General features: G+C 41.1%; 1 protein-coding gene across 4 annotated transcripts in view; it reads left to right on the top strand.

The window, feature by feature from the left end:
* The window catches only part of TTC23L (tetratricopeptide repeat domain 23 like), a 68,603-nt gene extending 46,220 nt beyond the window's left edge, over positions 1-22,383 (top strand). For 3 of the 4 annotated variants that reach the window (XM_069555857.1, XM_069555853.1, XM_069555856.1), the window contains exons 10-13: positions 5,884-6,033; positions 9,202-9,284; positions 18,550-18,656; positions 20,579-22,383. In XM_069555857.1, the coding sequence (XP_069411958.1) occupies positions 5,884-6,033; positions 9,202-9,284; positions 18,550-18,631 (315 nt within the window). In that variant the 3' untranslated portion in view covers positions 18,632-18,656; positions 20,579-22,383. Of the gene's footprint in view, positions 1-5,883; positions 6,034-9,201; positions 9,285-18,549; positions 18,715-20,578 lie in introns of those variants that run through there. The other variant, XM_069555854.1, reaches the window with a different exon arrangement.
* Positions 22,384-23,819: the final 1,436 nt, after the last annotated feature.

Here is a 23,819-nt window from a genome sequence, read left to right as displayed (position 1 = left end):
AAGAGTCGGACATGACTGAACAACTGAACTGAACTGAACTGATGAAGACCTACAAGACCTTCTAGAACTAACACCAAAAAAAGATGTTCTTTTCATCATAGGGGACTAGAATGCAAAAGTAGGAAGTCAAGAGATCCCTGGAGTAGTAGGCAAATTTGGCCTTGGAGTACAAAACAAAGCAGGGCAAAGGCTAAAAGAGTTTTGCCAAGAGAATGCACCAGTCACAGCAAACACCCTGTTCCAACAACACTGGACATCACCAGATGGTCAATACCAAAATCAGATTGATAATATTCTTTGCAGCCAAAGATGGAGAAGCTCTATTCAGTCAGCAAAAACAAGACCGGGAGCTGACTGTGGCTCAGATCATGACTCCTTATTGCAAAATTCAGATTTAAATTGAAGAAAGTAGGGAAAACCACTGGGCTTCCCTGGTGGCTCAGCTGGTAAAGAATCCACCTGCAATCTGGAGACCTGCATTCACTCCCTGGGTTGGGAAGATCCCCTGGAGAAGGGCATGGCAACCTACTCTAGTATTATGGCCTGAAGAAATTCATGGATTGTTTAGTCCATGGGGTTGCAAAGAGTCAGACACGACTGAGTAACTTTCACTTCTTCTAGGGAAAACAACTAGGCCATTCAGGTATGACCTAAATCAAATCCCTTATGATTATACAGTGGAAGTGACAAATAGATTCAAGGGATTAGATTTGATAGACACAGTGTCTGAAGAACTATGGATGGACGTTCATAACATTGTATGAATGTTTGGTGGTGATCAAAACCATCCCCAAGAAAAAGAAATGCAAAAAGGCAAAATGGCTATCTGAGGAGGCCTTAAAGGTTGCTGAGAAAAGAAGAGAAGTGAAAGGCAAAGGAGAAAAGGAAAGGTATACCCATCTGAATGCAGAGTTCCAAAGAATAGAAAGGAGAGATAAGAAAGCCTTCCTAAGTGAACAATGCAAAGAAAGAGGAAAACAATAGAATGGGAAAGACTAGAGATCTCTTCAAGAAAATTAGAAGATACCAAGGGAATATTTCATGCAAAGATGGGCACAATAAAGAACAGAAATAGTATGGACCTAACAGAAGCAGAAGATATTAAGAAGAGGTGGCAAGAATACACAGAAGAACTATACAAAAAAGATCTTAATGACCCAGATAAGCATGATGGTGTGATCACTCACCTAGAGCCAGATATCCTGGAGTGCAAAATCAAGTGGGCTTTAGGAGGCATCACTACAAACAAAGCTAGTGGAGTTAATGGAATTCCAGCTGAACTATTTCAAATCCTAAAAGATGATGCTGTTGGCACCCAATATGCCAGCAAATTTGGAAAACTCAGCAGTGGCCATAGGACTGGAAGAGGTCAGTTTTCATTCCAATCTCAAAGAAAGGCAATGCCAAAGAATGTTCAAACTACTGCACAATTGCACTCATTTCACATGCTAACAAAGTGAAAGTGAAGTGAAGTCACTCAGTCATGTCCAACTCTTTGTGACCCCATGGACTGTAGCCTACCAGGCTCCTCTGTCCATGGAATTTTCCAGGCAAGAGTACTGGAGTGGGTTGCCATTTCCTTCTCCAGGGGATCTTCCCGACCCAGGGATTGAACCCAGGTCTCCCCCTTTGCAGGCAGACACTTTACTGTCTGAGCCACTAGGGAAGCCCACACTCTAGCAAAGTAATGCTCAAAATTCTCAAAGCGATGCTTCAACAGTACGTGAACTGAGAACTTCCAGATGTTCAGGCTGGGTTTAGAAAAGGCAGAGGAACCAGAGATCAAATTGCCAACATCTGTTGGATCATAGAAAAATGAAGAGAATTCCAGAAAAACATCTGCTTCCCTGACTACGCTAAAGCCTTTGATACACAACAAACTGTAGAAATTCTTCAAGAGATGAGAATATCAGACCATCTTACCTGCCTCCTGATAAAATAGTATGCAGGTCAAGAAACAGCCATTAGAACTGGACATGGAAGAACAGACTGGTTCCAAATTGGGAAAGGAGTATGTCAAAGCTGTATGTTGTCACTCTGCTTATTTATATACAGAGTACATCATGTGAAATGCTAGGCTGGATGAAACACAAGCTGGAATCAAGATTGCCAGGAGAAACGTCAATAACCTCAGATATGCAGTTGACACCACCCTTATAGAAGCGAAGAGGAACTAGAGAGCCTCTTGATGAAAGTGAAAGAGGAGAGTGAAAAAGCTAGCTTAAAACTCAACATTCACAAAACTAAGATTATGGCAACCCATCCCATCATTTCATGGCAAACAGATGGGCAAACAATGGAAACAGTGACAGACTTTATTTTCTTGGGCTCCAAAATCACTGCAGATGGTGACTGCAGCCATGAATTTAAAAGACACTTGCTCCTTGGAAGAAAAGCTATGACCAATCTAGACAGCTTATTAAAAAGCAGAGACATTACTTTGCCAACAAAGGTCTGTCAGGTCAAAGCTATGGTTTTTCCAGTAGTCATGTATGGATGTGAGAGTTGGACCATAAGGAAAGCTGAGTGCTGAAGAGTTGATGCTTTTGAACTGTGGTATTGAAGAAGACTCTTGAGAGTCCCTTGGACTGCAAGGAGATCCAATCAGTCAGTCCTAAAGGAAATCAGTCCTGAATATTCACTGGAAGGATTGATGCTGAAGCTGAAGCTCCATTACTTTGGCTACCTGATGTGAAGAACTGACATTAGAAAAGAGCTTGATGCTGGAAAGCTTGAAGGCAGTAGGCGGAGGAGATAACAGAGGACAAGATGGTTGCATGGCATCACCAACTTAATGGACGTGAGTTTGAGCAAACTCCAGGAGATGGTGAAGGATAGGGAAGCCTGGCATGCTGCGGTTCATGGGGTCTCAAAGAGTCAGACATAACAGAGCGACTGAGCAACAACATTCAGAAATGGAAGCTCAGAGGAGGCTCGGGTAATGCCACGAATAAAAATAGGGCTGGTGCATGTTGCAATATTAGTTTTTTTTTTTTTGTTTAAAGTATTTTTCCTGTATCTTGAAATATGAGCCCCTTCAAATGCAGGACACATATAATCTCTAGTCCTGTGTAAATTTCATATTTTAAGTCAAAATGGGCTTTCATCTTTAGATATAGCTAAGTTTGTTTGTTGGTTTTACTCTTGATACATTATTTCCTTCTCAGTTTCTGGTCTTCAGCTCCTTATTGACCAAACTTTTGTTTTCACATTAAAAAAGAGTTATAGCCATCAAAAGAAGCTTTTGGTCGCTGACCTTTTTACTTAGAAGTCCCATGAGTCTAAACTCTTACTCTAAAACTTTGGACCTGAACTTTAGTACTGAGTTTAGCATGAAGGCAGTGAAGACCTTTATTTGTCATGAGATACCACGTGACTTTGATCTGACCAAGTTAGCTCTTTATTCTTCCTCAGGCACAAGAAACAGTATGGATCTGATATGACATGATCTTGTTGGCCATGTGACAGCCAGTTTAAGAGTAGGGTTCTAGGTACATAATAGGAAAGTTTTTGGTTTTTTTTTGGAGGAATGAAGAAAAAGCTTCTTTTATTTCACATTTGAATATTTTTATAAATGATGACATTTTCTTTAGTTCTATTAATTGCCACTCATAGAGGCAAAAAGCATGGTGATGATTTGCAATGTTTTTTATTTTTACAATGGCCTTGGCATTTTCTACTGGTATGGAAGATTAATATGAGCTAGCAAAGTCACAGATGTATCTAATATTTTAATTTAGTTTGCATGGTGTGAAGGCATTTGGTCAGAATCTCATAGCTTATTCTTGTTAGGTTCTGATACAGTGAACATCATGACTTTGTGATAAGACACCAGTATCAATGCCTAACAGCTCTCTGCTTCTAACCACATGTACCAATCTCCTAGAGATACAAAAGTGTTTGAGTGCCAGCCAGGTGGCTCTGTATCTAAACCATAGGCAGAACTGTGGACAAGAGCACCTTTACTACTAGGAAATCAGCTTGATGAGGGCAAGGGTTTTTGTTTTGTTCACTGCTGTGTCCTCAGTGCCTGAAACAGTAACTGGTACATAGTAGGTGCTCAATAACTTGAATTACTTTGCTGAATTTCACAACACACTTCCTGTGGGATGTGCCTATGTGCTAAGTCGCTTCAGTCCGACTTCAGTGTCCAACTTCTTTGCAACCCTATAGACTGTAGCCCACCAGGCTCCTCTGTCCATGGAATTCTCCAGGCAAGACTACTGGAGTGGGTTGCCATGCCTTCTTCCAGGGGATCTTCCTGACCCAGGGATCGAACCCGAGTCTCCTACCTCTCCTGCATTGGCAGGTGGGTTCTTTACCACTAGTGCCACCTGAAACCGAAGCCCCAAAGAAACTGATCTCAGGGAGACAGCAGTGAGCAGTCCTGAAGAGAGATCTTAGTTCCCTGCCCAGGAATTGAACATGGGTAGCCTGGTGGCACCCCACTCCAGTACTCTTGCCTGGAAAATCCCATGGACGGAGGAGCCTGGTAGGCTGCAGTCCGTGGGGTTGTGAAGAGTCAGACATGACTGAGCGACTTCACTTTCACTTTTCACTTTCATGCATTGGAGAAGGAAATGGCAATCACTCCAGTGTTCTTGCCTGGAGAATCCCAGGGACTGGGGAGTCTGGTGGGCTGCCGTCTATGGGGTCGCACAGAGTCGGACACAACTGAAGCGACTTAGCAGCAGCAGCAGCAGTAGCAGCACCCTGGATGAAAACCAGGAATCCTAGCTTCTAGAGCATCAGGGATAATTCCATTTTAAAAGAGCTTTTTCTTCCACCCTTCAAGCCTGAGATGAGACCCTCAGCCTGTTCTAAAAGACCATAACAGAAACTCAGAAGATTTAGGAATTATGTTCCTTTGAAAAATAACATTTTTTTTCAAATAGAAGTTTAATCTGCCACTGATAAAAAATAAACAGGATCCACTAGCCAGAACTGCCATCTTCCAGGCTGAGAGTATCATCTCAGGCTTGAGAACAGGAGAAAAAGCTCCTTTTAAAATGGAATTGTTGACACTATTTTATCTTAGTATATTTAGTACAATTTATTTTCAACAACACTATATGTGTACATATTTATATATGTATTAACTATATAAAATGTTGTCTATTACACACATACACACACACAATTTTTTAAAGAGAGTGCAATAAAGCAAACATTGCAAAATGATAGCCAGCTGGTGAATCTGGGTGAAAATATTTTGTGTATTTATTCTACTATTCTTTCAGGTTTTCTGAAGGTTTGAAAACTTTTTTTAAGAGTCATTAAAAAAAAAAAAAGAACAAGGGCTTGGGACTTCCTGGTGGTCCAGTGGTTAAGACTTTTCATTCTATTGCAGAGGGTGTCAAATTGATCCCTCATCAGGGAGCAAAGATCCCACATGCCTTGTGGCCAAAAAACCAAAACATAAAACAGAAACAACATTGTAACAAATTCAATAAAGACTTTAAAATTGTCCCCATTTAAAAAAAATCTTAAAAAAAAAGAGCAAGGGCAATGGAATTCAGACTGGCTGGTTTGAATCTTGACACTGCTAACTGTAGGCTCTGTGAGCTCAAGCAAGATCCTTTGCCTTTATTAGTTTCCATTCCTTCATCAAGAAAAGAGTGTAATAACATTTCTCTGTTGTAGGGTAGTCATAAAGATGAAATAATATTGTTCATGTGAATTAACTACTATAATTAATTATAAGCTTGAAACTTCAACTCTTCATGGGAACATTACCTAGATGACATATCACAGCCGACTGATCCTGGTGGGCTGTACCGCTGTGGGGTAGGATGCCTCCCATAGAGAAGAATACAACCCAGCATGCGCCTTCAGAATTGCCAGGTGAATTAAAAGTATGTATGTATTTTTTTAATCCCCTAGGAGGCTTATAGACTGCTAAAGGCTTCATTGAGATCTCAGGTCATCAGCTATGGTGACTGTAATGAAAAAGTGGCTGAAACATTTTATAACATGGGCAAGATCTGCTTTGCCAAAGGAGAGCTCAGAAAGGCAGTTCAACTGCTAAGGAAGGTAAATAGTGGCTGGTTTTGTTACATTTGCTCCCAAGCCTGTAAGCACAATGTGAGGGGAGGTTGTGTGTGTGTGTTTGTGTGTGTGTGTGTGTTTTCCCTTTGCTTCCTTTTCTCTAGCCTTCCTTCCTTCTTCCTTCTCTCTTTTTTTTCTTTCTTTCTTTTTTTTTAAATAAAGTGTTCTCTTTTGAATATTCTCTACATTGTTAGATGTGCTGAGGAAGAATATGACTACAGAAACTTTTATTGTGTCCATGCCTGGACCAGAGTCTTAAAAGAGTAACACTCTAATCCTGAAATCTTGGTATGTCAATAGCAGAATCATGAAGAAGCACTCGAGGTTGTGTTAGAACAAGGAGCACTTTGTACAGCCATCCTTACTCAAGTACTGATTCCTAGTATCCTGGAAGTTTATTCCCTATAGCAGGATGTGGCAAGAGGTGTGACTAACAGTTGTTCAACCAGTCAGCATACTAACAGACCAAGCTGAAGACTTTATTGGTAGCGATGTCTCTACTTAAAACCCAAATTTGTTCAATGTCAGAGGAAAAGTTAATATAAATCAACTAATGTTCATGAAAGTGAAAGTCACTCAGTCATGTCCGACTCTTTGTGACCCCATGGAGTATACAGTCCGTGGAATTCTCCAGGCTAGAATACTAGAGTGGGTAGCCTTTCTCCAGGGTAGAGTCAAAAGCAGTCCACACATGTATATTGCCAAATGTCAGGACTGGATACATTTATCTCCTTTCAGGTTAACTAAATGTAATCAGAAAATACGTATTAAAATAGTAAGTAACAGAAGAAAGGGGACTTCATTTGGAAGGTTAAGAGAAAACAAAAACCCTATGAAAATATAAGGTCCCAACAGCTTCTTCAAGAGAAGGATAAACACATGGCTGGCAGCTCTGTTATGGGATCATAAACCTGTAAGAAGAGAAAACTTAAAAATGAATGGATCACAGTTTGAGGCCAAAAGATGAGATGAAATTAAATTTTTAAGGGTGAATTAAGGAATTTCAGGAAAACAAGAAATTTGAAACAATTCAATCCGGATTGAAAATATTGAAGAGAATCTTAACATGCTGAGTGTTGTTGAGCAATATTCCCCAAATCTAGGATTGCAACAGAACAAAACAAATTTGTAAAACAAAATAAAAATGAAACAGAAAACAGATTCCTGAGTCCCACTCTAGACTATTAAATCAGATATTCTAACACTGGTGTCCAGAATCTGTATTTTTAATCCCCTTTAGCCAAAGAATTCTAATGTATTTCTGAAGAGAGACTGTAATATCAATACTTGAATTGATATTACAATAATACAGTAATTAAAGAAATCATTGAAGATAACTTTTCTGAATCATAAAAGACCACATTGTAAGGGTTTGTTTACCATATTCCACAGAAAATCAGTGAAAGGAGAGCCCCAGCTAGATCTTACCTAGCAATGAAGGCTCTGCCCTCCACTTGGAGTAGGGATTCAACCTGAATGTTTGTTTGGATGCCAGACATTGTGTATTTTACATTGTTGAGTATTGGATATTTTTGTGTTCCTGTAAGTATTCTTGAACTTTGTTCTGGAACTCAGTCAAATTACTTTGTTGTGAAATTCAGTTACATTAGAGTTTGGTCCTTTTAGGTCTTGCTTTTAAGATTTGTTAGATGGGACAAGGGCTTATTTAGTCAAGGGCTATTTATCCCCCATTATTGAAGCAAAAGCCTCAGTACCTCTGAGTAGCCCACCCAGTGCTCCACGACAATGTGGCTTTCCAGTTTGGCTGGTGGGAACAGGCATTGTACCTGGCTGTATGTAAACACTGCCCTGTTCCCTCTGGGACCTGCAGATGATTATTTTCTCAAGCCTTGGGCAGTTTTTACATGTCTGTGTTAATCAGTACTCTCCTGAATACAGTTGTCCCTCTGTGTCTGTGGGGGATTTGTTCTAGAACTCCCCACCTTCCCTCTTCGCCAACACCAAAGTCTGCAGATGCTCACGTCTGTAGTATAAAACGGTGTAGTACCAAAAAAAAAAAAAAAAAATGGTGTAGTACAGTCAGCCCCACTATACCTGCAGGTTCCCAGACTGTGGGTCAGCTGTATTTGAAGGGGATGTCCTGCAGATACAGATATTCTTTTTCTGTGCAGCTGTCTCTCCGTTACTCTGCCCTAAGAATCTTCCGAGAGTCTGAGCTCCATATCCTTAATTCAGAGTGCTTGCTGAGCTCCACTTCCCTACATCAAAGCTTGGAGAGGCTCTCACAGTAGTAATCTGGGGAAGTCGTAGGGTTTACTTCACTTGTTTTCCCTCTCTCAGGAACACCGTCTTTTGTTGCCCGATGTTCACTGTCTTGAAGATCATTTCAAATATATTTTGTCTATTTTTTCTTTTTTGATTGTTTCATTTGGGAGGATAAATCCGGTTTCTGGAATTCCATCTTGATTGGATAGAGAGATCAGCAGTTTACAATGGAAAACTGCTTAAGGGTAAAGTTGTGTAGCATAAGAATGCAATGCAAATTTGGGACTCATACACTGATTTTGTTTATATCCATCCATTGGTTTACCTGGGAGGCTTCCCTGGGAGCTCAGAGGGTAAAGTGTCTGCCTGCAATGCGGGAGACCCGGGTTCAATCCCTGGGTTGGGAAGATCCCCTGGAGAAGGAAATGGCAACCCACTCCAGTACTCTTGCTTGGAAAATTCCATGGACAGAGGAGCCTTGTAAGTTACAGTCCATGGGGTCGCAAAGAATCGGACACAACTGAGTGACGTCACTTCACTTCATTGGTTTACCCATCCATTTCTTTTATATCCATCCATTTGGTTACAGCTATTTGGAAAATCCTGATGGAAACCACGGCTGTAATTCTGGTGGAGACCACTCTGGGTTTTAGATAGGCATGCTGTCAGTTTTCAGACCTGTTACTTTGATTATTCATAGCCACAGATGGTAGGGGAAGCTTCAGCAAAGCTGAAGGGAGAAGCTCAGAGGGGTCAGAGCCTTCAGCTCAGACTCCTTCCTCCTTAGTAGGGAACCAGGAGGAAACGATTTGAAATGTAAACCTGTGACATCTCAGTTCCACTTGTGCTCTCCTGAGTTTGATTTATAGTTAAGGTGCTTGCTATCTGATTCTCTTTAACCTATTATGTTTCTCAACTTGCCTGCAGTGTCTGATGATTCAAATACTTATATATGGAGATGAGCACAGGAAAAGCAGAGACACAAAAAACCTCCTGACCCTAATGCAGAGGTGAGTTCTGGCCCTGGTCACCAACCAAGTCTTCAGTGTGGATATACGGATAGCATGGCCTCTTGCAGATTCATTTATTTGGGGTGATTCACCTCTATTATTCATGTTAGTTAGGCAAAATGCCAACCTGTACTTTGGATGAGGTCAAATTCTAACCTGGAGGTACCTAGCCAATTTCTAGTAGTCTTTCGAACCCAAAGCTATAGGGGTCTGCTGAAATAATATTTAGTATTTATATCTCCTTCAATGCTGAACGTTATAACCAAATCCCACAAGACTGTCTCAGCTAACAGCGTGATAGATACAAATTAGCTTTATGACAAAGTAAGTGAACACATTAAACTTTCTTTTCTTGCTGAATATATAAAATCTAAGTCCCTAAACATAAGGCAAGTTTTGCGGGAGGCAGGAAATATTAACGTTGTCTCCAAAAGTAATAATTAAAGAAACTCTTCAGATTCATTTTTAAAACTGTTTAAAATTTCAGCCAAAGACAGTGTTTTGTGCCGACCTGCCCCTTTATTTATCCTTGGCATATCATTGCTGTTTGTTCATTTCAGAATGATGTTGATCCTGAACTGTTCTCTTTTGCTGAGTGTGTGTTCAGTTCAGTTCAGTTCAGTCGCTCAGTCGTGTCTGACTCTTTGCGACTCCATGAATTGCAGCACGCCAAGCCTCCCTGTCAATCACCGACTCCTAGAGTTCACTCAAACTCATGTCCATAGAGTCGGTGATGCCATCCAGCCATCACATCCTCTGTCGTCCCCATTTCCTCCTGCCCCCAATCCCTCGCAGCATCAGAGTCTTTTCCAATGAGTCAACTCTTTGCATGAGGTGGCCAAAGTACTGGAGTTTCAGCTTTAGCATCATTCCTTTCAAAGAACACCCAGGACTGATCTAAGTGTGTGTTAAATCCCTGAAACTGACCTAGGTCCTATCCATAAAGAACCTAAGCCTCACAAACACCCTACACGATAGCTCTCATTTGCCAGAAGGAGCCTGATATTCTGTAAAGGAACATGCCTAAATTCATGTAAGTCTTGGAGGTTTAGATCCAAGCAAATGTGATTCTAAAGGCCATGTGCTTTCCCCTTAGAGCCCTTTAACAAAGAAGGGTGTCATTATTGGGTGAGAGTTAGGATTCTGATTGCATTTCATTGAAGGTGATTCATAGTTAGTACTTTCTCATCAGGTTGGCCAGGCGGGGGACAAGCTGGACACAGAGAATTCATGCAGCCTGTCTTTCCCCACCTATCTCAGTCAGAGCCACACCTAAAAGAGGCCCAGCAGAAGACTGTCTCATGTTTCATCTTACCCAGGACAGCATGTTCGCTAGCCTCTCTCAGAGATGCCCATGGTAGGAGGGGATATGGGGAACTCTGCCCCCTGCCCACTGGTGTATGTGAAAGTATGTCCTCTTAGTCAATAACCTTCAGTTCAGTTCAGTTCAGCTGCTCAGTCATGTCTGACTCTTTGTGAACCCATGGACTGCAGCATGCTAGGCCTCCCTGTCCATCACCAGCTCTTACACTTTACTCAAACTTTTGTTCATTGAGTCAGTGATGCCACTCAACCATCTCATCCTCTGTCTTCCCCTTCTCCCACCTTCAATCTTTCCCAGCATCAGGGTCTTTTCAAATGAGTCAGTTCTTTGCATCACATGGCCAAAGTATTGGAGTTTCAGCTTCAGCATCAGTCTTTCCAATGAATACTCAGGACTGATTTTCTTTAGGATGGACTGGTTGGACCTCCTTGCAATCCAAGGGACTCTCAAGAGTCTTCTCCAACACCACAGTTCAAAAACATCAATTCTGTGGTGCTCAGCTTTCTTTATAGTTCAACTCTCACATCCATACATGACTACTGGAAAAACCACAGCTTTGGCTAGATGGACCCTTGTTGGCAAAGTAATGTCTCTGCTTTTTAATATGCTGTCTATTTTGGTCATAACTTTTCTTCCAAGGAGCAAATGTCTTTTAATTTCATGGCTGCAATCGCCATCTGCAGTGATTTTGGAGCCCAGAAAAATAAAGTCTCTCACTGTTTCCCCATCTATTTGCCATGAAGTGATGGGACTAGATGCCATGATCTTAGTTTTCTGAATGTTGGATTTTAAGCCAGCTTTTTCACTCTCCTCTTTCACTTTCATCAAGAGGCTCTTTAGTACTTCACTTTCTGCCATAAGTGTGGTGTTATCTGCATATCTGAAGTTGTTGATATTTCTCCCAGCAATCTTGATTCCAGCTTGTGCTTCATCCAGGCCAGCGTTTCTCGTGATGTACTCTGCATATAAGTTAAATAAGCAAGGTGACAATATACAGCCTTGACATATTTCTTTCCTGATTTGGAGCCAGTCTATTGTTCCATGTCCAGTTCTAGCTATTGCTTCCTGACCTGTATACAGATTTCTCAAGAAGCAGGTCAGGTGGTCTAGGTATTCCCAACTCTTTAAGAATTTTCCACAGTTTATTGTGATCCACACAGTGAAAGGCTTTGACATAATCAATAAAGCAGAAGTAGATGTTTTTCTTGAATTCTCTTGCTTTTTTGATGATCCAGTGGATATTGGCAATTTGATCTCTGGTTCCTCTGCCTTTTCTAAAACCAGCTTGAACATCTGGAAGTTCTCAGTTCACATACTGTTTGAAGCATCGCTTGGAGAATTTTGAGCATTACGTTGCTAGCATGTGAAATGAGTGCAGTTGTGCGGTAGTTTGAGCATTCTTTAGCATTGCCTTTCTATGGGATTGGAATGAAAACTGACCTTTTCCAGTCCTGTGGCCACTGCTGAGTTTTCCAAATTTGCTGGCATATTGAGGCAGCACTTTCACAGCATCATGTTTTAGGATTTGAAATAACTCAACTTGAATTCCATCACCTCCACTAGCTTTGTTCATAGTGATGCTTCCTAAGGCCCACTTGACCTTGCACTCCAGGATGTCTGGCTCTAGGTGAGTGATCACACCATCGTGATTATCTGGGTCATGAAGATCTTTTTTGAATAGTTCTTCAAATGTTCAGAAACCATAAGAACATTAATAATAACGGTAATGTAGAACTTATTCCAATCCCCTGGTGTTATAAAATACATATACTATTTCTGACTCATAAATAACCCTATTTGGTAGGTATTTTTATCTTTCATATTCAGGTGGTGAAACTGGTACTCAGAAAGTTTGAGTATCTTGTTTAAAATCATCTAGCCAGTAAGTGTGGTAAGATTTGAACCCAGACCTGTCGTATTTCAAAAATGTACTGCCTTTCACTCTGTAAACAGGGATTCTGACTTTGAGGAATTTGAGAATACATATGGGGGCACCTGGCCAGCAGGCATGTCCCCAGAGTCTCATTTTACATATAGTGGAACTGAGTACCGATCACGTTCAAGTTAAACTACCCAGGAGGAGGAAGAGCTCACTCCAGAATGTGCCCTTCATATGCAAGGTAGCCTACTCTCTGAAGGCAGGCTGTCTGGATTTTAAATCAGGCTCCACCACTCAGCTCTCTGACCTGGGTGAGGTTACTTAACCTCTCTCAGCCTCTATTTATTCATCAGTAAAATAACAGTACCTTCCTTGAAAAGTGGGTTTTTCTGAGACTTAATAAAATCACATATAATACAGCACTTAGATCAGGACCTGACAGGTCTTGAATACTCAGTGAATATTGGCATAAGAATAAAATTATAATAAGAATTATCTTTCTGAGATGCTGGAGATAATAGATCAGCTATCACCTATTACTTCCCAGGTGGCGCTAGTAGTAAAGATCCCACCTGCCCATGAAGGAGACATAAGAGACACAGGTTCTATCACTGGGTTGGGAAGATCCCCTGGAGGAGGGTATGGCAGCCCACTCCAGTATTCTTGCCTGGAGAATCCCATGGACAGAGGAGCCTGGCAGGCTACAGTCCATAGGATTGCAAAGAGTCGGACACGACTGAAGTGACTTAGCATGCAAGAGTGATGGGTAAAGAGTATACATTGCTAGAGTCAGCCATGTCATCTTAACCTGCCTCTGCCACTCACTATACACAATCTTGGGAAAACCACTTAACTTCTGAGCCTTGCTTTCTCCATCACTAAAATGCAGATAATTGTATATCACATAGAGTTATTGTGAACTTTAAATAAAATAATGTATATAACATGCATAGGCTAGTGCCTGACAGGGTATGTACTCAGTAAATGTTAGCCAAGCATCCTTTCCTCTCCATTATACTGTAATATACAGCCTTTTGCTTCTAGGGAAGTGGGTCAGAATATTTGAAATTGTAATTGTGATTAATTGTTAGACAGTATTACAATATGTTTGTGTTTGAGAATTTGAATCTGAAGATACTAAAGTACACTTTGTACTTTAGAGGTAATAATGAAACGAAAAGAGTAAAATGTGTAGTTTCAGACAAGAGATGCATGTTTCTTCAAAACCGAAAGCAAGAGTTCTACTAAGCTTGTGCTTAAAAAGAGAGATGTCAGAATAGCTGGAGTGGATCCATTGCCTCAGTAGCCTGAGGTCGCTTTCCAGGGTCTCAGTGTTCTTCGTCCTCCATGATTTGAAAAGAATCAGTGTGAAAGTGAAAGTCGCTCAGTCATGAGGGGGAGAAATTAAGAGGCAGTGGAATAACCCGATTCAGATCCCAGGTACTATGAATTTTTTTGGTTCTTGGAGACTAATTCCTCTCTCTGTAAATTTGATGAAACCTAGAGATACCAGGAAGGCACATGGATGGGGAAGGATCTTAAGGAGTCTGCTGTAGCAGAAGTTGAGTCAGTAAAGGTTTGTTTCCCTGAAACAAGTCCATATCTCATCCCTCAAGAACTGCTGAGCAAAGCGATAGGAATCGTTGCCAAAGCCCAGATGTCAAAAAAAAAAAAAAAAAGAGAGAGAAAAAAAAAAAACAAAACACCTAGTCCAGGAATTGTTCTCTTTGCTTGAGCATCTTGCTGGAATAATCAGCCCCAGATGTCCTGGAACTCTGCTAGTTTTCTGATGTGTTCTTGTGCTTTCTACCCCACCTCCTCCGGAAACCCAGTGACAACATTCACTGGGCTTTCGTTGCCAGGAGCCCAAATTCCTGGCTTCTGCAGCCTCTGCAAAGAAGTGAAAGCAGAACTAGCTGCATGAATTAGGAGTTAATTCCAAGGTTAAATGTTTGTTAGTTGCACAGGCCTCAAGTAAGATCTTAGTGTATAGAAAAGGTGCAGAAAATCTGATTTAGAAGTAAACATTGAGATTGTTTAGTCTGACTTTTACCTAAATCACAAATGGACTTCAGTTTTAATCATTTATATATCAAGCTCCCTCTAAGCTCTAGAAATACTCAGATGTTTAAGATACAGTCCTTTTCCAAGAAAACAGACACACCGGACTAGATTACAAGTTAGTCTGCAGTAAAGCTTTAAGAAAAATGTAAACAGAGGACAAGTAATAAATTGTGAGCCCGGAAATGTGGGTGGAGACTTGTGTGTATGCTGTGGGCAGGGGGCTGGGTCTTCAAAGAAAGGTAGAATATCAACAGGTAGGAAAGCCAGCAGTGGGCATTTGATGTAACTCGACCAACAGCATAGTGCCATGGACAGGCTTGATATTTCTGAGGAAAAGCAAGTGGCCTTGAGTTGTTGTAGTTGGAGGTATATGAGTAAGACTCATTGGAAAAGACCCTGATGCTGGGAAAGATTGAGGCAAGAGGAGAAGAGGGCGACAGATAATGAGATGGTTGGATGGCATCATCAGTTCAATGAACATGAGTTTGAGCAAGCTCTGGGAGATGGTGAAGGACAGTGAAGCCTGGCATGCGGCAGTCCATGAGGTCGCAAAGAGTCAGACGTGACTTTGAAACTGAACAACAATAGGAACATGCTGGAGATGTTTGAGAAGATAAATTTGGGTGCAGTTACAGAATGTTTTGTGTGCCATGCTGATGAGTTTAGAATTTATTCTGTAGGCAGAAGATAACTATCAAAGTTTTGAGCAGGATGTGCCATGATCAATTACTGGCTTTAGAACATTAACTGTCAGCCCTGGGAAGGATGGATGGGACCTGGGGAGACCACAGAAGTAGGAAGACCATTTAGGAGGCAGATGCAATAGTGCAAGGAAGAGATGTTGAGAGCCTTAATTATCTAAAACGGTAGTAGAAGGAACATGGATAAGATGGAGTCTCAAATTCGCAAGACCTTGGAACCAATCATATGTGAGGTATAATGGAGCCAGGGGCCCATTCAAAGGTGGCTTTGAAGTTTCCAGCTTGAGCAACTTGGTGAATGGCCATGCTATTAAGGAAAGCATATTGGCAGGACAAGGTCAATATTGGAGGATATTTAGGGTGTCTGAAGAAGATAATTTCCATTTTGAATGTGTTAATTTTGAGGTGCCCATAATACATCTACTTGACGATGTCTAATAGGCTGTATGGACCAGAAACTCGAGATATATTAGAAGTTAAAGGAATGGATAAGAAATCCATGGATCATGTGTATGTCAAACAAGAAAACTTAGGAACTTTGGAGAATATTTACACATGGTTTGGAGAGAACATATGTGGTATTTTTTAATCAAAATAGAGAGGGCTCAAGAGTGAGCTCCCCACTTAGAGAAAGACATCTTGCATCTTCCTTTCTTCATCTAAAGAAATGCAAATAAGAGAACTCTGTTTTACAGGTTTTATTTACTGTATAGCACATAGTAAGCTTCTGTGAAATGTTAATTATTGTAATTATTATTATTATATTATCCAGCGGTCATTCAGAAGGAGGAACTGGTAAGGAGACTCAGAAAGAGTCTTTAGAGAGTTAGACGAGTCAGGAAAAAACAGAAAGGAACTCACAGGAGGAGAAAGTTTCAGAAAAGGGTGTGGTCTTTAGCAATGTCACAGAAGACACGAAGGGGCAGTTTAAAGAAGAGGGATGCAATTGTCCAATAAACAGAAAGCAGGATTTCCAATCTCATACAGAATTTATAAATTCAAATGAAATATATTTACAACCTATTATATTATGTGGTAGGGGCTTCCCAGGTGGCACCAAGAGAGAGAACCTACCTGCCAACACAGAGGATGCAGGAGACATGAATTTGATCCCTGGGTTGGGAAGATCCCCTGGAGAATGGAATGGCTGCCCACTCCAGTATCCTTGCCTGGAAAAGTCCACAGGCAGAGGAACCTGGTGGGCTACAGTCAATGGAGTCACAAAGAGCTGGACACAACTGAGCACACACGCAAGAATATTTATGAAAAGTACAGGTCATATAAACTCAGTCCTGTCAAAGATACGGGGAGACCAGCTCTCTAGTACCCTATGATGGAACTGTAGGTTGATAGATATAACTATATATCCAGCTAGATAGGGCTTTGCTGGTGGCTCAGTGGTAAGGAGTCCACCTGCCAATGCAGGAGATGGGGGTTTGATCCCTGTGTAGGGAAGATCTCCTGGAGGAGAAAATGGCTACCTCCAGTATTCTCTCCTGGAAAATTTCACAGACAGAGGAGCCTGGCAGGCTACAGTCCATGGGCTCGCAAAGAGTCGAACACAACTGAGTGACTAATACACACACACACACACACAAATCAGGAACTCACTCATTATCTTTCCAGGTGGCCTTTTCCAATAATAGACAGTTATAATTGTTAGGATGCAAGGTCATGAACTTGAGAGTCAGACAGACCTCTGTTTGAATCCAAGCTCCTCCACTTTCTGTGTGCCATAAGACCAGTTATCCTAAGCCTCAGTTTTCTCTAATAAGGATTAGAATAGCATCTATAATAAGGAAAGATAATAAAGAGTAAATTAGATTATTCCCATAAAAAATGTAGCACGGCATCTCATATATAGTAATTGCCCAATAAATATTAGCTAGTTTTGCAACTCTAGCTGGTCACCCGTACTTAACTGGAAGTATGAAGGCATGGATCATTAACTTCAACTTTGTCCTTGTTAGCCATCTCTAGGAGAGCTGCATGGTAAAAAATTGCTTTTGAATAACTTTCAATGACTCTTAAGGATCCTTTTCTCTTGATTGGAGGGGAAAGGGGGAAGAGTACCTCAATGCCCATTAACCTATTAGTGATCTCCTGTCTTCTTGGTCAAAAATCTTTGTGAACAAAAATTGCCTTTCCCAGGCTGAGGGACTAGGGAGAGAAAGCCAAAGAAAAGTAGGATAAAAAAGAAGGATTTGGGGTGTTTATTTCCAGAGAAAATTGCAGTAAGTTGAACAGTCGATACGCTCAGTAAATTTTCTGTCAGCCAGACTAGTCTTGGGCAAGACCTTAGTGATGAAAGTTATGCTCCAGAAGCTAGATTGTTTCCAGGCTACTGCATTCATATTCTTTCTCTATCATTAGTATATATTCTGATGCCTCCTCTACAAAATTAAAGGAGAAAATATTCTGCCAGACCTTGGTGTATGAGTGGGTGGGGAGCAAAATCTGCTCTAACATCCAGGTGCCCAGGGGCAGTGGCCCTTCCAAATTAGGATTCTGGGAATAGCTAGCAACACTAGGTATTGGTAGAGGACAATAGAGCAGTGAACATTTAGGAGCATTTAGCTCCCACACCAGGGTCTCCATGCAGGGGAACAGAGGCTGCTAAGTCACAAAGAGCCAACTCAGGGTACCTGGTCTTTGGTAGTGCATCGGGGGAACTTAATCAATGGCCACTCTGCCACGCCTACGAAAATGGAGTGTGAATAGTGCAAGGAAAGCAATTATATTTCACCACCTGGGCCCACTCTGGTAGTGATTTCCTGGAGTGATGCTTGAAGTTCCAGAGCAAAAGGCTGGGTCTGGTGGAGTTTGATTTATTATCATCATCTGCAGTGGGGCATGGGTGGGGAAAGACTAAACTTCTGTGATGGATTTGCGATTTATGCACAGAGTAAAGAGCAGTGTACCTTGAGTCCAGACGTGTTGTGTGTGAGTCCCAACTCTGCTATGAGATAGCTATGTGACTTTAAGTAGCCTAAACATTATGAGCCTCCCTTTTCCTCATCTTCAACATTCCTTCAACAAATGTATCTGGTGAGCATCTACTAAATCCTAGGTGCAGTTAGAGCTGAGGGTGGTAAATAAATAAAAATAAATAAAACATGGCCATTACTGTTAAGGAGACAACTGTCTAGTGCAAGAGACGAACATGAAAATAATGAAAATATGAAATACAGATTCTGTAGCAGAAATCTCAGTGCACTAAGAGCAGCAAGGAGAGACCATCTAGGAAGTCTGAGGAAGACTTCATAGAGAGGGTTACATTCGAGTTGTTTCTTGAAGGGCGAGTAACAGTTCATCCAGATGGAGAAGAGACGACATCTCGGGAAGAAGGCACTCTCTATGCAAAATCACAGAGGCCTGACAGAGGGCAGCGTTTGGAAGGAATGGTAAGTTCTTAATGGCTGCTCTAGGGGACAGCATTTCCTAAAGGGTATTGTAAGCAATGTTGATTCCAAGGGAGGGGGAGGAAGAAAGGCTCTGTGGCAGAAATCGGTGTAGGAAGAAACCAAATTGAATTACACAAAGTGACACAGGTTTATTTCCTGACCTACTTTCCAGAACTTTTTACATACTAAACTTCCCCCATTGGCATGTTGGGAAGAAATTAATTTTTAAAACACCACTGTATTTATATTGACCTGAATTCTTCATAAACTGGTCAGTGATTAAATTTTGGTAAATAAAACCTTATTTAGAACCACAAAGATAATACCTTAGACCTAGTTTTATTTAAAGCAAAAGGTAAATATAGCACATGTTTGAACTAAGGGTACATGAATACTTTGGCAGTTTGGTAACAAATTTGGGCCCCACTTTAGGGCATAATAAATTCTTTATGAAAGATGACTATCTCACCAATGAACTATTTTATCTGACCTTAGAAACATGACTTCAACACATCTTGATGAACTAATTTTTTCTTTATGATTCATGGTGGTTAAGAGCTCTAGGCATGGAGACAGGACTGTTCAGATCCCAGCACCACCACTTTCTAGCTATGCATAATTCTGGTTTTCTCATCATAAGATGGGGATGAGAACAGTACCTATCTCTCAGTGTTGCTGCAAAAATGAGATAATGTAGGTAAAGTGGTTATTAGGTAATAAATGGCAATTATTTTCATACTTCCTGAAACCTGGGTTTTGACTTTATCTCCTTCTAGCCATACCATTGGCAGTGAAGGAAAATGAGACAGGGGCTAGTAACTGAAAAGCCACTGTGAAGCTGGTGTGGAAAACATTTTGCCAGTTAACAGCTCAGAAGTGAGGTAGAGCTTACCCCTGGAAACATTGTATCATAGAGAAGAGTCTAACACAGTTTCTTAAATGCATAGATGATGTATACACTGTATCAGCCAGAGGCGTTTCAGTGACTGATTTCAGGAAAGGGGACTCCTGCCACCTTGTGGTGAGAGAGAGCGAGGCCCAAGGCTGGTATCTAGTTGTAGTCCCTAGCAGAGATCCCTTTCAGATCTCTGCCCACCCCTGATTTTATGAGACCCTGACTTAATTTGTGTCTACTTTTTCTTTCAAATTTGGAATCATATTATCTCTTGGTTTACTGATCAGGAAATTAAAGTGCCAGATAGCTTTCTGTATTTTATATGGTCCAGTAGTAGACAGAATGAATCAGTCTTTACTGAAGCTTGCATATAAAAAAACTTCAAGTTGCTCATAAAATTTTGTATCTCATATTTCTGTGGAACAGATTTTTTTCAGGCAAACGGGGCTGTGAAAACCACACTTGTTGCAGGCTTGAGGTCTAAATAGGAGGTGACTAAGGAACACTTAATAGAAACCAGGTTTCTGGATCAGAAAATCTCTTGGACTAGATTACTTCTAATTCCAGGCCAACTTCTCCAGTATCAAGAAACCAGCGTATGGAAATATTAATGGCTGGGAATGAGGATGACAGATCCTCTTTTTAGCAATTACAGTGCCTCTGGGCTCTAAATCTCTGTGCTCATGAGGAGAATCACCTGAAAAGCACAAACAATATATAAAAGGCCCTAAATAATTTTTTTTTTCAGTTGTGAATAAATGCAATCCAGATATCTTAGATACACCCCTCACCTGCTGTCTGCATCAAAGGAAGTCCCTGGTCTTTAGGGAGAAAGCCTAAGACCCCAGTACCATTTTGGAGGCGCTTTAGCAGAGTTAGCATTTTAGGTGGACGGTCACTTGGTGAAATAGTTGCCTCAGACTGAGTTCAGCCTTCTAGCTCAATAAGGCAGCGGTTGGTGCTAGGAGGAGGGAGAGACATCAAAAACCAAGAAAACATGCACAAATGGTTTTCTCCTTTCTTCTAGGTCTTCTGTTATCAGTAAAGGGAAAACCTCTATACAGGATAGTCAACAATAAAGCCAACCTGTTGGTAACAAGCATTCTTGACCACAAAATATATTTACCAACACCGATAGCATTGGCAGGTCAAAAACAGAACCAAGGATTCTGGGGAAAAAAAGGGGCCACTTAACAACGGCATTACAGGTAAAATACGTATGGCCATTAGAAACCAGGATCCTGTTACCTGCGAAGAAGGAATCTTTTTTAGACACATGCTTTAGGTTAGTTTCTCATGTCACTGGGACTCCCATTCCCTTCCATTTCCCCTTTTCTAGTTTCATTCTTTCCCATTCTGACTTTTAAAAAAAGTTCTGCAGTGCCTAAGTAGTTTATGAGTGAGCATTTTAATACAGTACTTGTAAATACCTTTAGCCATAACCTGTTTGGGGTCCCTAAAATTGCTTTGTGAGGAAATGTTTGACCTTCTGGAACACTGACCTAACCTGGTTTACTGAAGTCATACCATGTTACAGCCATAAGGCCTTTTTGATTTTTGTAAATGAAGAAAACAGGGACAAGAGGGGTTGATTCATTCATGGTCAGTCTAGTGGCTATAAAGCAGATAGTCACCTGAATCACAGGGGACTACTCTTTCCATCCCACTATGCTGCCCCTACCAGACTGGATTAAAAAGACTTGTTTTGGGAATGGAATGCTCGCCAAGGTTGTTAAAAAAGAAATCCTAAGGCCCTGAATGGGCTTCCCTGGTGGCTCAGACGGTAAAGAATCCGCCTGCAATGCAGGGGACCTGGGTTCGATCCCTGGGTTGGGAAGATCCCCTGGAGAAGGAATGGCTACCCACTTCAGTATTGTGGCCGGAAGAATTCCATGGACAGAGGAGCCTGGCGGGCTACAGTCCATAGGGCTGCAGAGTCAGACACGACTGAGCGACTTTCAGAAAAAAAAAAAAAGGCCTTGAACCAGTGTTTATCTAGGAAATTGGCAATCTCAAATCATATTCCTTTGTGTGTTGAGGGACAGAGGAGAAATCAGATTCAGTTTGTACTATAGCTTTTATTTTTCCCTTGTTATCGCTCCTCAGTTACCTGAGCTGATTTAGTGGAGCTCAAACACCTGTCTTTGGGATCCACGTGTGTTTCTAAGAACATTTCTATCACTCATCAGTGCTTATCCAACCACATCTTGGTTCTTCATTCAAGGTTATTTTCTCATTTTATTCTGTTTAAGTCTGTGAAACCTAGTAATCAGCCAGAATCCACAGTATTAGTAGTGAGCAGTGTTCTGCTGTGGCAGGAGGACATATATACTGGTTTATCTGGTGGTCTGGCCACAGACTGCTAGGCTTCCTCCTGGTAGCTGCTGCTCTTCCTTAGCTGATTCCAAGAGTGCTTTAAGCTTGGCACCCAGGAGTAGGGTTTCCGCTTACAGCTCTGGCTGAAGGCACCTATATTCCACTGACCTTCTCTGCAAGTACTTAAGAACTAGTCACTCAATGACTCCCTGAAGATTTTAGCCCTTCTTGGAGATGGGACTGATGTTCTTGCCCAGAATATGCTGAGTTGACTAAAGCAGCCTCAGAAGAGTGGCTTCTATTTTCACACACGCAGTTGAAAACAGTTTTTCAACAATGACTGTGATAAAAACAAAGTATTAGAAGTGGCCACTCAGACTCCACTTTGGGTGGCACTAAAATTTAAAAATTTTACTATTTTGTGAGGTCCCAAAGTCTTAACATTTCCAAACCGACAAACCTCTATCAATAAAATAGCATAAAGTATTACATTGTAAAATAAAAATTATTGTGTAACCCTGTTGTCTCATTTGAAATTTTTAGTATCTCCAGTTTTTCTTTGTTGACAGTACAAAATTCCCACCCGTCCCCTGAGATTTTGATTTTAAAATGTTTTACGAAATGGTTTTAATATCCTTCTATCTGATAAAATAGAAAGCTGCCATCTATCTTGGTTCTAAAAGTTTAAAAATGTTACTATTTTGTGAAATCCCCAAGTTTTAAGAAACCACATTGGAAATGTTCAGCACAATACAACTTAATATAAAGTTTTACTCTTGGAAAACTGGAGCTGAGAACTAAGCTCCTTTTAAAACTCATTCAGTGGGAAGCAGCGATCTGGACAGCCAATCAAAACACCTGAGGTTTCCAGCCACCCTAGTCCATAAGGTCATACACAACTTAGACATTCCTTTGGTTATCGGGCACTGAAATTTCTGAGATAGATGAGGGTTAGCTACTTTCTTTCAGTTGCTGTAACCGAATTAGAAAACAAACAAAACCAAGCCCAGCTCAAACTCTCCCACATATAAATTTTAATAAATGTTCATTAGTAAGCAGAGTTTCTGCTACCGGCTCTGGAGGTTCAGTAATGCCTTACCTCCATGTGTTGGCATTCACCCATCACTTTGCATTAAAGGTCCACTTAAGGCAAACCTGACAGTATTCCAGAGATGGGACTGTCCTAATCCAGTCAGCAACAAGCAACAGGAATCCCTGGACAAATGGCAGGAAGTAAAAGCCAAGCCTCAGGCACGAGTCCTAGGGGTACAGACTACAGGCCTCACTGGATTTTTTTCTGTAAAGGGATGGGGAACTACTCTGAAATAATTTAGTTCACATCTCCTGAATACCTCTAGTTTTAACAGTGAGAGCCACTACTATTAACTAGGAGTTACATCCAGTCAACGAGCTATAAATTTCAAAAAGATAACCTACTTCAAACATTTACTCTTTTATTGAGGCTTCTGAAGTGACTGAGATATGGATGCCAGGAACACCCATGCCAGCTGCCTGGGGCATTTCTGATTAGAGGTTGAGCTGTCCACTGCTGGGGCAGGAAAACCCACGGCAGAACTGCTAACTGCTGCAGGGGAGCATGTATAACCCGACACGTGTATAAAAATGCTATGACTACAAACTCAGGAAAAGAGAAAATACTACTTCCCAATTCCTCAGGACCCAACAGATTTTGTTTCAGGTGGGGACAAGAGCCAGCTGTATGAAGGAAAGGGGAAAAGGGAGTCTATGTAGTTCTGAACCCCCCCACCCCAAGCTGTAGGGGCTGCCACATGCTGCCCTTTCAGCAATGGTAACTAATGCTTAGCAGGACTTCAGAGTATCACAGAAACTGTGTGGCTTCTTGTAAAAAAAACAAAACATATTACAAGACTTATTTTTATTACGACAGTAAAATTTAACATTTTTGTTTTGAATCATTCCATCAGTTCTAG

The sequence above is a fragment of the Ovis canadensis genome, chromosome 16, assembly GCF_042477335.2.
Source record: "Ovis canadensis isolate MfBH-ARS-UI-01 breed Bighorn chromosome 16, ARS-UI_OviCan_v2, whole genome shotgun sequence".
NCBI classification, from domain to species: Eukaryota; Metazoa; Chordata; class Mammalia; order Artiodactyla; family Bovidae; genus Ovis; species Ovis canadensis.
Note: the sequence above shows the minus strand (reverse complement) of the source record. Positions and strands in the feature narration are given on the sequence as shown.